Genomic DNA, 15,298 nt, shown 5'->3' with positions numbered 1-15,298 from the left:
CAGATCTTTGTACATGTGAATATATGTTAATGAAGGGTCCTTGATCAATGATGGAAAATAAAATCTTAAAAAAAAAAATCTTGGGTAAAAGGCACATAGGTCACGCACGCGTAAAGATTATGCCCCAATGGGAAATGTTCTTATTATCAAGGCTGCAAAGATATAAAACCAGAAAGCAGATGATGGCCTTTAATGAAGAATGTGAGATGGAACGTCGATAACATCAGAATTCTTATAAGAGTCACATTTTATGGGTTATCAGAACAGTCCGGTGGACACCAGGCCTCCACTCAACATAAACCCCCATCAGATAAAAATGAGAATTTAATTTCCTTTTTTCTAATTTATAAGGCATTTTTTTATTTTTTTATCTTTCTTACCTTAATTTCAGCACATGTGACATAAAGATTAAAGGGAAACTGCTACATTTTGGCATGACATGGACATTTGATATATTTTATGGCACTACAGTAATTGTAGCCCAGTATTTAGAGACTTGGGGGGATTGCAGTCATAATAACTATAACACAATTTTCTTTTTATTGTTGTTCTGGAATATTTTGCAGTTTCCGTGGTTCACGTGTCCCTGTCCTAGATCTATGCTGGTCCTCTTACCAGCCTTACTACCAGAGGAACCAAGATGGCAACATTCAGCAAGGAGAGATCGAGGACATGATGGCCATCAAGACATATAGGCAACGCCGGCCCTGAAGACCACTCTCTAAAGGGAGACATCGGACTTAGGAGTGCACTCAATAATGGTGTTACAGATATTATTCCTCCCCTGATCCAAACCTGGATCTGACTCCATCCCAGGTTAAACCAAGGACAGGCAAAGTGTTCATACAAGGATACCAGTATCCGTGACAAGGATTGTGAAGGTCCATAGAACATCATTAGATTGTCCTCGGCCCACAAACCTCATTAAATTTCCACCTTGAACAATGTTGGTGTCCAACCCCCGGGTTAAACCCGCCAAAACTTACTCGGTAAAGGCAAGCGATGATGTCTCTATACGGATTTCTGTGTTTTTTAGGCCTGTAGAATCCTGAGAGACCCTCATACCCAGCAGACCTTCTGACCTCCTCTTAGGGTCTGCTCCTCTTAAGCAGGGACACTTGGGAAGTATGGATTCCCATGATAACATAATGCAGGTGTTGTGAATACATGGCCTGTATACCGTGACAGCGGGTGATATGTCTCATTAACGCCAAGCGTCCGTCTATCTGACGTATTTAACGTCCTCACTTTACAGCAATTAATCTTAAGTGTGAAACGTTACAGGACTCGGAGAAAGCCCTAATGAGAGGGTTGTTGGCGGATAACGATGTTATGTTGCTTGTTGTGCATGCAGTAACATGTTGCCTTCCCCGGGGTATTAAAGCAGTCAGGAGGCAGGTTTTATTTCTACCAAGACCATCAGTGTGCACCATTTCATATACCCCCTGCAGGGCATCTGCCCCGGCCCCCGGTGCAGACCGTCTGTCTGATGCTTTATGTGCACGCGATACTGATATCCCGATCTAAATCCATTATATTCTCTAATACTTTATCCAAATAAAAGTAATATTTTTCAAGAATATTTTTTGCATTGGATTTTATTTCTGTATAGATTTGAGACGTCAAATGCCCTGCAAGCATTAATATTATCTCTGCCCACGGTCTATACTCTACACCATTATATAGCACTGACCGAGCTATAGGGGAGTTTGGGGTAAAAGGAAACATTTTACAGAAAAGGATAAGATGAGTAACCGCTTGGGAACAATACTTAATACTTAATGTTAAATTCTTCTCGGCTGTGAGCAGAGCCCTTCATCTCTTTCACAAAGTCCAAATTGTAATTATGGATGACTTGTTGTGTCCTGTTTAGCCATTGTACAGCGCTGTGGAATATGATGGCGCTATAGAAATCAATAAATAATAATAATATAAAATGCGTTTTAAGTTTGATGATACCAAGGGGTCCACACAATCCTTAGGGAAATTTTTAGGAGAATTCTCACCTGCACACTTATCAAAATGTGTAATTATTTTGGGGTATTTCATTTTACGTTCACCGTGTATAGAATAATTTATGTATCTCGCCCAGGTAGAACTAACAGTATCATCCACCCAATTTCCTCCCATCTCAGGTCCCTGTCTATAAAAAGGCTGCCAGAACCAATCAACATCCATCAGCAACTCAGCCATGGGGAGAGAAGCTTCCACAGGGAGTAATAATCCCTAGAGCAGAAAGTCAAAAGAGCTGGTCCTATAGGATACCCAAAAGGAGGGATTTTTGAAGTATATTATTATTATTATTTCATCTTTTCTTTATACAGCACCAACAACTCCAGCAGAGCTTCTTGCTGTCCATACGTTGAAAACTAGAACCGACAAACTCATACATTATAGCTACATATATGTATATAAACCTATATAGCCACACACACCCCCACCCCGTGTATTTGCAAGAGAACTCCACAAAAACCTAAAATGACTTGTTTGGCTGTCGTATGCATGGCTGGATTGTCCCCTTAAATGGCCACACAATTGGGAAGTAGATAAACGGAGCAGCCTCCCAGCAGAAGTGGTAGAGGGTAATACAGTGAGGGTATTAAACATGCATGGGATAGGCATATGGCTCCTGAATCTAAGACGAGACCAAGGTCTGAGTCTTTATTTTAGAAATAACTTGCAGACTAGACGGGCCGACGGGGTCTGATCTGCCGCCAAATTCTGTGTTTAGTCCAAATTCACCTGGTCCAGATTACGATCAATCATCAACCCTGGATATAGTTAACAGATCCCTAATTAACGCAGTTCCCCTGATCTGATACAAAAAAACAACAGGGTGGAACATTTTGTCCGCTGGTCACGCGGGGATCCTTTTTGCAGAAGTGCCCTCTGATCTCTCCCTATTGTTCGCAACTTAACCCTTTGACTGCCAGCGATTAACAAGCACTTTTTTTTTTTTTTTTGCTGCGCTCAGCATGACAGACGGAAAAAAAACAAATAATACAAAGAGTTAAAACCCAGTCCGTGTTTCCTGAATAAGCTGACGGGCAGGATGAGATCTGGTTACAACGTTACACATTATGTGCCTGCGAGGCGCGGGACCTGCCCTCTCCACTCCCTCCGCAAAGCCCCACAAAACGACCGTGCCCAGCGGCAGGCGCCCTCAGAGCGAGAGGCGGAATCGGAGGCCTGCGCAGCCTGACTGATTGCCATAAATAGGGTGAGTTAGAGGGTGTTGTCCTCCTGTCGCTGGGAGTTGCTGATTTCAGCTATGAGGGTCCTTGGTCTCCTGAGGTCCTGTGTGAGGCTGGGGAGAAGAACAGCCTCCTTTACTGTAAGGAAAGCAAGCAACAGGCAGGCAGGCGCAGGGATAGGCAGGGTTTGTTAAGGTCCATAGAACATCATTAAATTGTCCACCACAGACCCCAGTAAACGTCCACCATGAGCAATGCCGGTGCGGACCCCTGAGACAGAGAGAGATATGAGGGGGAGACAGTTCCCTGCCGTCATGTAACTGCCTGCAGGAGATCTGGGCAGGCAGTAGTACCCCCCATAACCCGGCAGTTACTTTGTTACTGGGGTGTCGGGGCTCCTTGGTTGTGGTGGAGAGAAGGTTACGAGCGGAGGGTCGCTTTATAATGTTTATCTATTGGAGTTCCCACGTGTTTCTTGTTACTGTCAGAATGTATCCGGGTAATCTGCGATGCATAATAACATAGATAATCCGGGTAACGGTTCATCGGCGGGCCCCTCGTGCACCTACTAGACCTTTAAATAGGGTGTAAAAGCGTCCCATTTAGAATTGTATTTGTTCTGCGCCTTTCAGGAAGGATGGCGTTTCGGTCCCCGTGTCTTCAGAGCTGCAAAGCCGCAGGTTGAATTAGACCACGGCTGCTGCAGAAACTCTTTAGTGGCTCGTCTCGTACAATTATTGCTGTATCCGTTACATGAGTTCGCTCCGGTGTGTAAAGGGTTACGTTGGAATATAGCCTCTGCCAAAGGGTGTAAAACATCAGATGCTGTTTACTCCATGCCAATGACCGGCCCTTTCTTACTCCTGGCTTTGGGTAAACCGCGCATGTTCCTTTATTCAAAATGTATAACGGGTAGAATCCAATAGCGGCTCGGCTACGTCGAAGCCCGATCATTATGTTACGGATTAATGTATGTTATGGATTATATTTTTTTTTTTAAATATCCTTTTGGATGTATCCTGTCCTCTATACTAATTTGGGGATTTATTCACTAAATGGCAAGCTGTAGGTGAGCCGAGATGGAATCTGCTATCTCGCAGACGTGCGGCAGTTTATATATACACTACTCGTTATGTCTCGTTGCCTCACTGTACAGCGCTGCAGAATATGATGGTGCTTTATATTTTTTTACACCAACCCCACCCTTATATGAAAATGAAGGGTAGCTTGTGTAATAATTAAAAATAAAGTTTATTATTATTACTATATTTATACTGTATATAGCGCCATCATATTCTGCGGCGCTGTACAATGGGTCAATGAGGCGTAACGAGTAGCGCATCATATAACAGATTCCTGCCCCTTGGCGTTAATTAAAGGGCCGGTGCATTAATATATACTTAAACTCTTCATCTCGTTGATTGAGTTCAGTTCGCCGTTTAGTGAATAACCCCCCACTCGAGAGTTTTGAAAATTCCAAATATACCATAATATCTATAATTTATTTACAGAAACCTCCTCGTGGTGGGGGGGGAGGGCAAAATTATAAAAATGCTAGGTATTGGGAAACATAAATTCCGATGGGATTGGGTAACGTTAATCATTACACGTTTTACTCTCTTTTACATGTTTTTAGTTATTAAGTGATGATTGTGCGGAATCTTAAAGTGTTTTTGGAAATCATTGACTGCGAACAACGATGAAAATCCCTCCTATCAAAAAAAGTTCATTATGGGCACAAAAACATATTTTTTTATTTGTTATTAAATTTTTTTCATATCTAAACTATAGCTGCGGGAAACGGGACGACCGGTTTCCTAAACGACAGAATACGTGTAAATGAATGTCTATATGTATTATAATCAGGGTGGGACGCATTTATATCGGAGTCACAAAGTTAGATTAAAGAGGAAGTCCCCCCACCACTCAATACAGCAGGGGTGTCCAACCGCGGCCCTCCAGCTGCTGCAGGACTACGTCTCCCATAATGCTCTATCAGCTAAGGGGCTGGCAGAGGAGTGTGGGAGATGTAGTCCTGCAGCAGCAGGAGGGCCGCAGGTTGGACACCCTTGCTATATGGTGACGTGGCTCGGCATTAACAAAAACCTGGTTTTTATCTCATTTTGCTCCGATAAACTCCCTTTATCTGCATTCCTAGAAACGGCCATTGTTGTCAGTCGTGTGATATTTTGTGTGACTTTCCCGGCTCAAACCCCACACTGAGCTGATGCTTTACGGCAATGTTAATGAAGTCTGTTCCTCCATGGACTTTGCTTAGTCAGGGTGTCCAGCTGGGTGATTAAGACTGAGGCACTCCACGGTTTATTAGAAGGCAGTATGATAAGGAGTCGGCGTGTGTTTGGGCAGAGCTAGAAGGAGTTAAAATGGCTAATATGCATGGATGGAGATTTTATCACAAAATAACCCGAATCGGTTCCACCCGGCCGTGCTGCGCGGGCGGCTGATCCTGCGTGACGCGGCAAATTCATGAATAAGGACTAGAACAATGATTTCCCGGAATCCGCCCGCACCTGATAATTACTTCATGGGATAGCAGCCTAACGAGATCAAGACAGGAACGTTTGCGGTTTGTTTAATCCAAACAAACGCGAGAATTTCGGGAGCGCTGCCAAGACGGGGATAAAGCTTCGCTGTTCCCAAACCCAGCAAAACTGTTTATTTTCCTTCTTCTTTCAAATTTGAAATGTTTTGCCTCGGGGGATGGAGCTGGAAGTAAAAATATGACATTTATTTTTTTAAATATACACCTAAAAGAGGCAGCAAAATGCATATTTAATGCTTAACGGGAAAAATGCGTTTACCTTTACAAAAATGTTTGCAAACTACTAATATTTAGTGTTTTCTAAAAAAAAAAAAAAAAAAAAAAAAAAAAAAACGCCGGTATGAGATGACGGGCAGCAGGTAACGATCGGAGGTGGGTAAAGTTTCTAAAATGTCTCTTTAAACCCATAATGTAAAGCAGTCTATGGAAGTGCTTGAGCGCATGTCCGGGATCTCCGCGGGTTTGACCCTGAGACTCCGGGAGAAGCGCGGCTTCTCTGGGTAGACAACTGAATCCCCCGGGTCGCGGAGGCGGGCTCCTGACACGCCCCCACTCCCCGCCCATTTCCCGCCTTTAAAAGGGGTGTGCCCCCATGATGTTGGCGGCATCCCGCAAGGGGAGTTGCTCTGGGTAGCTGGAGCCCAAAAGTCCCCAGGTATTTTTTAGGAGGTGCGGCGCCCCTGTCCTGGTTTTGGGTGCTCGAAGAAGCCAATCGTGGCAGGAAAGCGCTCCCAATTGAAACCAATGTAAGTGTTTTTTTGCTCGGGGGGGTAAAGCTAGCTGGCGGTAAGTATGAGTATACCTTGGCAAGCAGGAGAATTGGGGGGGCAGTTATTCCTTCCCATTATCTTCCGCTCCCATTCAGGATTATAAAATATATCTTGTAGTGACTTGTCTTCTTTGTAGGGGAAGCCGGCGGGAACCTGATCTCCACGTCAACAAATTCAACATGGGGTTTGGTAACGGAGAAGGTCAAATGAGGACTAATTTATTTGGCCAAACACAAGTTCTGCGCACTGACTAGCTGGGGGGGGGTTAAAGGAGCAAATACGTTGAGGGTTCTGCAGAACCCACCCCCCATGACTCTCCCCACTCCCTACCCACTTCCCCTTTTTAATGGGGGTGTTTCCCGCAATGTCAGGGACCACCCATCGGCGTCAGTGGGCGGTCCAGGCCACGTCCCGCAAGGGTAGCCTTCAGGTAGAGGGAGCCAAGAAGTTCCCAGGTATGCGGATTGGTGGCTTCAAGCAGCCAAAAGTGGCACAAAAACCAACTGCTGAAGGTAAATACGAACAAATAACTTCTAGATATTCGTCGATGGGCCTGTATTAATGTAGTTATTTGACTAAAGTACACCGCTGCGGCATATGATGGCGCTATATAAAGCAATAAATAATATTATTATTAATAATAATATTGTTGAGTTCCTGATTGTAGCGTTTGTGAGCGACGAGACTTCAGGGCAGGAAATTGATTGGATAATCCCGGTTCGGTGTATCGGGTGTGAAAGCGTTAAAGGGTTACGGCGCACAGTATTCCTCCTAATAATATCTTTACGTTCCGCCGCGTCTGATTACACAGCATCGCGTGCGCCCTGCCGGGAAGTGAAACCGCACCGCACCGGACAGCGACTGTCTAAAGCCTCCGGGTATAAGGGCAGAGGTTTCATAAACGAACATGCGCAGCATTCAAACATTCATGCTTGGCATACAGTTCTTTTGCACTGTGTATACGTGTGTGTGTATATGTGTGTGTGTGTATATGTGTGTGTGTGTGTGTGTGTGCGTGTTTAACATATTTTATATTATTTTACGCATTACAGATCCCTGGCTGATCTGAATGAAAGTTTATTGAGAGAAACTATTTATAACGTATCCAAACCGTGTCGATGGAGTGACGTCGTTCCTTAACGGCTGTTTATTATTATTATTATTATTATTATTATTATGATCATTTTAACCGTATCACACTTTTCTTCCCACCCACAGTGCAGAGCAGACATGGCCACCGCCGTTCAATGTGTGACCTTAAACACCGGGCAGAAAATGCCCCTCGTTGGTCTGGGTACCTGGAAGAGTGCCCCGGGTCAGGTAAGCGCGGGGTCTCAGGGGGGTCCTAGGAGACGTAGCAAACAGTCCATACATTTACATTTGGAAATCATGATTACTGGAATATGCAATACCATACCTCCCAAGTGTCCCGCATTTAACAAGACAGTCCCTCTGAGTTCAAAATGCTTGGTTGGTAGAAGTGTAATTACCTTTTTTTGGTTTCATATGAAAGCAGTTACAAAAAGTATCAGTAAACCCCACTAACTGCACCCCAATAACGGAACGTGCCCCTCCCCTTTGGCCATTTGAAATGTTGGTTTCAGGCTGGATGGCTGAGGGTGACCAGAGCTGTAGTCTTTTTCCGTATGTTAATGATTCTTGATTGTATATAAACGCCGGGGCAGGAAATATGTTTCCACTTTAGGTTCTATTGTTGCGAATGTGAATATATCCAATTATTTCGCTGAATAGACCCCCGCCTGCTCTGTGAAGCTGCCGCTCAGAAGAGGCTCTTCAAAAGCAGAATGATTTGCATTTAAACCACACAGAAAATACGTGAATATTAGAGCAGCCCCTTTATAATAACCGTCCTCTCTCATCACGCCGCCGCCGCTGCGTCCCAACGAGCACCAAGGATTATAGATAATGTAATTATATATAATATAATCTACCACTTCTGCTTGGAGACTGTTCCACCTATCTACCACCCTCTCAGTAAAGTAAAATGTCCTTGCGTTCCATCTAAGCCCCTGGCCATCTACTTTTAGATTATGATCTCTGTCCCTCCTGTACTTTGTTAAATCCCTTTTATGAAGTTAAATGTTTCCATCGCATCATGTTATAGTAACCAGTGGAATATTCCAAAAGAAACCACTTTTACTTCTATAGATCTTCAATATAGTAACCCGCAGGTAACGCATGTCAGGTGAATAGATTGACCCCATCTGAAAAAGAGGCCTCTGAGGCTCTATGAACGCAGTAAGAGTCCGTTCCTTCGTGTCCATGCGCAGAATCCTGAATAGATGCTGCATCTGCAGCTGGCAGATCCTATTATCAGACCCTTGAAACCGGCATCGGGTCTTCAAAGCGAAAGCGATGTTAGAATAAAAGTGCCGTGAATGCGGTATAGAAAATCGCAATTAATCATACATGGGGGGGGGGGGCTTTTCCCTGAATACATAAAAGCCAGACATTTGTATTCCCCCCCCCCAGCAAGCTAAATTCTGCGCTGTTGTAATGTAAATATGCAGCAGGTCGGAGGAGCATCCCCTAAGGGGTCATCGGGTACCCTAAGTATAGAAGGAGAATGGATTACCCGGCAACACAGCCTTAAGAATCGTACCCCCTGTTCTCGTATTCTCGGGGGGGCTTATTCCGTAATGTATACAAATAATTCCATGCTCTTAGAAAACAGAGGCATAGCTTTACGATAATATTACAACATCGGGGGTAAACCCTGTCTGTAAATAACATTCTTCAGGGTGCCTCCGAGGATCAAACTTATTTGAATTTGTCAGGATCGGCCCGTATTCGGTGTAAAGTTGCGTCTCCTGTCTATCGAGCCTCTTTATGAAGGCTTTTTCCCTATTAATGTTTATTAACAGATGTCAGCATAACTGGTTTTATGCCCCACTTTCTGATATAACTGTAAAGAGGTTTTAAAAAATAAAAAAAACTTTAAAGACTTTTTTATTGCTCTATTGATTAATGTTAAGTTTTCTTATCAAACTGAGACTTTTTATTCTATACCATAAGGCATATGATGGGTTTACCTATTGTGTAATGCACCCTAAATCCCTCTAGATTGAGCAGGGCCCTCCTCACCTGTTGTCTCTGTTAGTCAATTTATGTTACATACAACTTGTTGTGTCCTGTCTACCCATTGTACAGCGCTACGGAATTTGGCGCTACATAAAACAATAACAATAATAATTAATAATAATAATAATAAATAATAATAATAATAATAATATGATAGGGCAAACACACAGCGCTTGCCTGTAGCCAATATACAGCTGTCTAAATACAGAAGGTGATACCAGCGCCATCTAGTGGTCACTGTTCATAGTGCTTGCAAACTTCAGCTCAGTCTCAGTGGGGAAATCCTGATGAAGATATAAAGATGACGCTACATATCAACAGGTGGTGCACACCAATAAAAAAATCAAACAAACAAAAGGTTCCTAAAGGGTCACATATGGGAAACATAAATACCATGCACACCGAAGATTAAATATATATTAAAAAAAATATATTTATTTAGTTTGCCAACGTTTCAGCCACACAGGGCCTTGGTCAGGGTAGTAGTAAACCACACATCTTAACTTTTTGCCGTTAAATAATTTCGTATCTATTGACTGAGTGATTATTCGCATCCTTAAGTGTTGTCCGCCATCCCGCCAACTCTGTATTCTGCAAGGGACTGACCCCCGCTATCTGGGCAAAAGGTATTCATTTCTTGTCTCTCAGCGTTCTGAACCTGTATACCGCCCTCTCCTGGCAGGTGAGGGACGCCGTGAAATACGCCCTCAGCGTCGGGTATCGGCACATTGACTGCGCATCTGTTTACGGCAATGAAACCGAAGTGGGCCAAGCCATCAAAGAAAGCACCGGACCCGAAAAGGTAAAATTCATTGTCACATGAAACATGACGTTACTGTCAGAATAACGCGGGGATATCGTTTCTTTTTTTTTTTTTTACACTAAAATAGAAATAAAGGAATTTTGCACTAATTTTTAAAACCCACCGACGAGGCCAAGATTAAACTTGACTGCAAATAAAAGTATGGTTCATTTTTATCTTGTTTGTGTTTTTTTTTGTGATAAAAAGCTAGAAATATAAAATCTTTGCATTACATAATTGTTTTCAAGGGCTTGAAAAGAGAAGAAATATTTGTTACCTCCAAACTATGGAATAATAAACACCATCCTGACGACGTGGAGGGAGCTTTACGGAAGACTCTTCTGGATCTCCAGCTGGACTACCTGGACCTGTATCTAATGCACTGGCCGTACGCCTTCAAGTACGTTTTCTTTCATCAAAATCAACCCTGTTATTTTATTTATTAAAACATTCCATTGTATTTGTTAAAATAGTTTATTTTCTTCCATTCGCAAAGTTGGGGGGGGTGGCTGACACTGAAGCCGGTGTAGGACAATTAAACGAGAACCTTTTTGGGGGGTTCTAGCACCCCTTTTTTTAATATCATGCTTGTTTTAGGAGAGGAGATAGCACCTTCCCACAAAATCCTGACGGATCCGTGCAGTATGACCTAACGGATTACAAGGACACCTGGAAGGCGATGGAGAAACTGGTGGAGAAAGGCTTGACGAAGGCCATCGGTCTGTCCAACTTTAACAAGCGGCAGATGGACGATATCCTCGGCGTTGCTGCTGTAAAGCCGGCTGTGCTTCAGGTTGGAAAATCCTCAAAATGTATAGATATTTATATTTTTTTACGTCCATCGTATTTTATACAGAGAAGGGAACTTGGCGATAAATAACTTTGGGATTCCTGGTCTGTAGTTTTTTACGAACCCTTATTCTCTGTGAATAACCCTCGTCAGTACGCGGTGTATATATATATATATATATATTATCCTCTCCTCGCACAGGCAGAGTGTCACCCGTATCTCGCACAGAATGAACTGATAGCCCATTGCCACGCCAACGGCCTGGTGTTTACCGGGTACAGCCCCCTGGGATCACCCGACAGAAGCTGGAGAAAACCCGAAGACCCCGTTCTGCTGGAAGAACCCGGCGTTCTCTCAATGGCAAAGAAATACGGCAAATCGGAGGCGCAGATCCTGCTTCGGTAGGTTGGCCAAGCAATAAATGGCTGTGTGAGGTCATGATATGGTGCCATGGAGATCATTCATACAACTAGGATAGGACTTCCAAGCCCGGGTTCTTGATCAGATAGTGTGGCTGGAGCTTAATGCATGGGATAGGCATATGGCTCCTGAATCTAAGACGAGACCAACGACTGATTAGGGTCTCGGTCTTTAAAGCAGGAGAAACGGGCAGCTACATGGGGCCGAGGCCGAATATGTCTGATCTGCCGTCACATTCTGTTTTCCTCATTCATCACGTTCGCTTCGTGTGAGATTCCTATAAACCGCATTGTAGGAGTTTGTGAAATGTAACACGGATCACACATGGCTGTAAATGTCTATCGTTAAGTCCAACAGCATATTAGGTGAACGCGTCTCTGTGTTCTTATTCAAACATTATTTCATGTACTAGGTGGCAGGTCCAGCGGAACGTTGTCACCATTCCAAAAAGTGTCACCCCTTCCCGGATTCAACAGAACCTTCAGGTAAGCGCTTACGATCCGGAGAGCGAGCGGACGTCCCGGCGGGGACCTGCCGGTGAATTGCTTCCTTATTAACTGCCAAATAATAATATCGTATCTGTATTTCGCAATAACCCGCAAATAAGCAAGTTCCGAAAAATCCAAGATCTAAACCTCGTTTGTATCCGCTGCGTAGGTGTTTGATTTCTCTCTGAGCGACGAAGAGATGAAGGAAATAGGAGCTCTGAACAAGAACTGGAGATATATCATTCCGCTGATCACCGTAAGCAAATGGTCGCGACGTGATAAACTGCACCAAACGTTCTAAACATATCAGACAGGGATAGAATAAGTGGAATGCAAACGGATGGGAAAGTTTCCTAAGCCCTGTTATTACAGTAGTTTGTAGTAGACGGTAGCGCCAAAAACAAGTAGGATTTCTATACAATGTATACGTTCAAAGTTACAATTTATTCCTGAAACAGAAACAATTGTTATAATATACAGTTACGGTTAAAGCTTGATATTGAATTCAGGGTTTTTGGCGCTGATTGCAGATAACCCAACGCATTTCACTTATAAGATATATTATATATATAATATAATGTGTAAAATATATATATATTATATTAAATTGTTGCTACTTTTGCCCCAAGATCTTCTCTTCCCTTACCGTGGCTCCTCGCTTTAAAACCAAATATGTTAAAGATCTTTGTGTTTCTCTCGTAGGTGAGCGGAAAGTCAGTTGCCAGAGACGCCGGGCACCCCTTTTATCCATTCAACGATCCGTACTAAATGGGCGCAATTATTATTCTGTGCAGTACATCTTTTTATGATCCAGAGGTGGTTTTTTTGTTATCTTAGTGCTGTCAAGCCAATAAACTCTTTGCTGGGTGATTGTGCTGTTTTACTTTTATTTATTTTTATTATAAAAAAAAGAAAAATGCAACTGTAAATTATTTAGGATACAACCGATCCAGCAACACTGACAATACGCTATGAAACACTTCGATTCCATACGGTTCCAACTATAGCAAATATAAGTGGGTTTCAGACATTTATAGCCCCTTTCCCAACATCTAAAAAGTATCTTTTAGGAGAAAATGAAAACATTGCTGCTTTATGTCTTTGAAAATAGCTTTGTGATTTCAAGGAGATATATACGTATAATATACAGTGTATATATGTGTATCTATATTATATACACGATTACAGGTATATTATACAGCAGCCGTGTGAATGTTGCAAATGTGCCAATGGGAATTGAGCGTTTGGCTATAGCTTTATTATTTTGCAAAAATCTGCCTTTTTGCACCGTTTTATTTATATATACATTAATAGAATTCTGTCAGATTCTATAATGTTATTGCAATAAGGGTATAAACCCGTAGAACCTGGTAACTTAAGTTTAAAAGGAAAAAAAAAACGCAACCTTGGGAGAAAACAAGAATGTTGTAGAAAAAAACTTTTTGAATCTATGAATCCCGTCTAAAGTGCATCTTATTCTGGTGACTAAATGCGGAACTAAATGTAACCTGCGGAACCAAAATATGTACATCAGATCAACCTCTTCCTGGCCCCCGAGTATAAAGGGGATATATGTATACAGTAATAACCCCCCCCAGCGCTGTATACAGTAATAACCCCCCCAGCGCTGTATACAGTAATAACCCCCCCAGCGCTGTATACAGTAATAACCCCCCCAGCGCTGTATACAGTAATAACCCCCCCAGCGCTGTATACAGTAATAACCCCCCCAGCGCTGTATACAGTAATATAACCCCCAGCGCTGTATACAGTAATATAACCCCCAGCGCTGTATACAGTAATAACCCCCAGTATATACAGTAATGTCGGTGACAAAAACCTGCTTTTAGCTATTTTTTTTCTCCAATATTTTGGGTGATTTCCCGGCTCAAACCCCACACTGAGCTGATGCTTTATGATAATGCTAATGAAAGTCTATAGAGGAACCGACTTCATTAGTGTCCAGTGTGGTGATTAAGACTGAGTCATTCTATTGTTCCCCACAGGCAGTATGATAAGGAGTCGGGGGGGAGGTTGTCTAGTAGATTGTATGAGTTGCATGCAGCTGCCTGAAAACATTAAAACTAGAATGTTCCGGAAAAGGTATTTTGTTACTGATAATAGCTATATTTGGGGAGAGGGGTCCCATTAAATTCTTTAGGGGTGCCACGACCTGTTTGTGTGATCTGGGACAACAATCTTAGAAATCAACTGCTTCAAATCTAAATCAAATAGACGTGTGCGCGATAACGCCGAGTCCTGTAACATATTCTGCATTTAAAATATTTATGCCTATAAACTACTCTAAAACCCCTGACGCTCAGGGTCCAGTCCTGAGGCTCTAATACACAAAGACTGACATCCCCAGCTTCCTTCAATTCCTTTACTGCCTTTGCTGCTTCCACCATTCATCTACTGCAGGTATCTACTACTACTTGTCCCACACATTGTAATACATGATGTCACCACAAGGGGGCCACTTATCATCCGACTCGTCAATAAACCGCCAGTTATTTGCCGGACGCAGACAGGGGCTAAAAAGCGTCCGTCACGCAAATATACCGTGTACTGATCCTAGCGGCGATGCCTCTACTGATGGCGGAGCAGCAGATCCACGAGAAAATAACGCGGGGGATTATTAATGATTTTCTTATACAGCGGCGTCATATTCTGTAGCGCTGTACAACGGGAAGGGTGATCTAAAAACATGTGCGTGTGGGGAAAAATAAATAAAATTATATAGATATACTATTATCCTATTAGATGTAATGCTTTACTATACTTAAGGGGGGTGGTGGATAAGTGGAACAGCCTCCCAGCAGAAGTGGGAGAGGGTAATACAGTGAGGGGATTTAAACATGCATGGGATAGGCGTATGGCTGAATCTAAGATTAGACTAGCCGGGCCAACGGGGTCTGACAGCGCCAACAATTCCCGCAGCGCTCTTTACAGTCCCTACAGTCAAAGGTCTGACAGAACTAGAACTGACGGACTTAGAGGAGCCGAAATATTAGCTTAGGATTTTATTATTAAATGAAGCCATTTTTTAGTGCTGATTTAATACTATATTATTATTATTATTATTGTCTGTTTTATTAATTATTGTCTGTTTTATTAATTAGGCTCTTTTGATGAAGCAATAATGCGAAGCTGCTACATCCCAATACAG

At 42.8% G+C, this 15,298-nt stretch overlaps 1 protein-coding gene across 2 annotated transcripts; it reads left to right on the top strand.

Annotated features, from left to right (window-relative positions):
* Nucleotides 1–3,065: 3,065 nt before the first annotated feature.
* On the top strand, nucleotides 3,066–12,999 carry AKR1A1 (aldo-keto reductase family 1 member A1). 2 transcript variants are annotated; one of them, XM_053469496.1, is made up of 9 exons: nucleotides 3,066–3,220; nucleotides 7,746–7,847; nucleotides 10,312–10,431; nucleotides 10,680–10,831; nucleotides 11,029–11,224; nucleotides 11,423–11,622; nucleotides 12,054–12,126; nucleotides 12,299–12,385; nucleotides 12,832–12,999. In XM_053469496.1, exons 2-9 carry the CDS (start codon nucleotides 7,758–7,760, stop codon nucleotides 12,895–12,897), a joined length of 984 nt encoding a protein of 327 aa, XP_053325471.1. In that variant the 5' UTR covers nucleotides 3,066–3,220; nucleotides 7,746–7,757; the 3' UTR covers nucleotides 12,898–12,999. The 2 variants fall into 2 exon arrangements, with proteins under 2 accessions (XP_053325471.1, XP_053325470.1); XM_053469495.1 differs by lacking the exon at nucleotides 3,066–3,220 and adding an exon at nucleotides 3,256–3,334.
* The last annotated feature ends 2,299 nt before the right edge of the window (nucleotides 13,000–15,298 follow it).

This window comes from Spea bombifrons, chromosome 6 (assembly GCF_027358695.1).
Source record: "Spea bombifrons isolate aSpeBom1 chromosome 6, aSpeBom1.2.pri, whole genome shotgun sequence".
NCBI classification, from domain to species: domain Eukaryota; kingdom Metazoa; phylum Chordata; class Amphibia; order Anura; family Pelobatidae; genus Spea; species Spea bombifrons.
The sequence above is the reverse complement of the archived record's forward strand: the minus strand, read 5'-3'. Positions and strand labels throughout refer to the sequence as shown.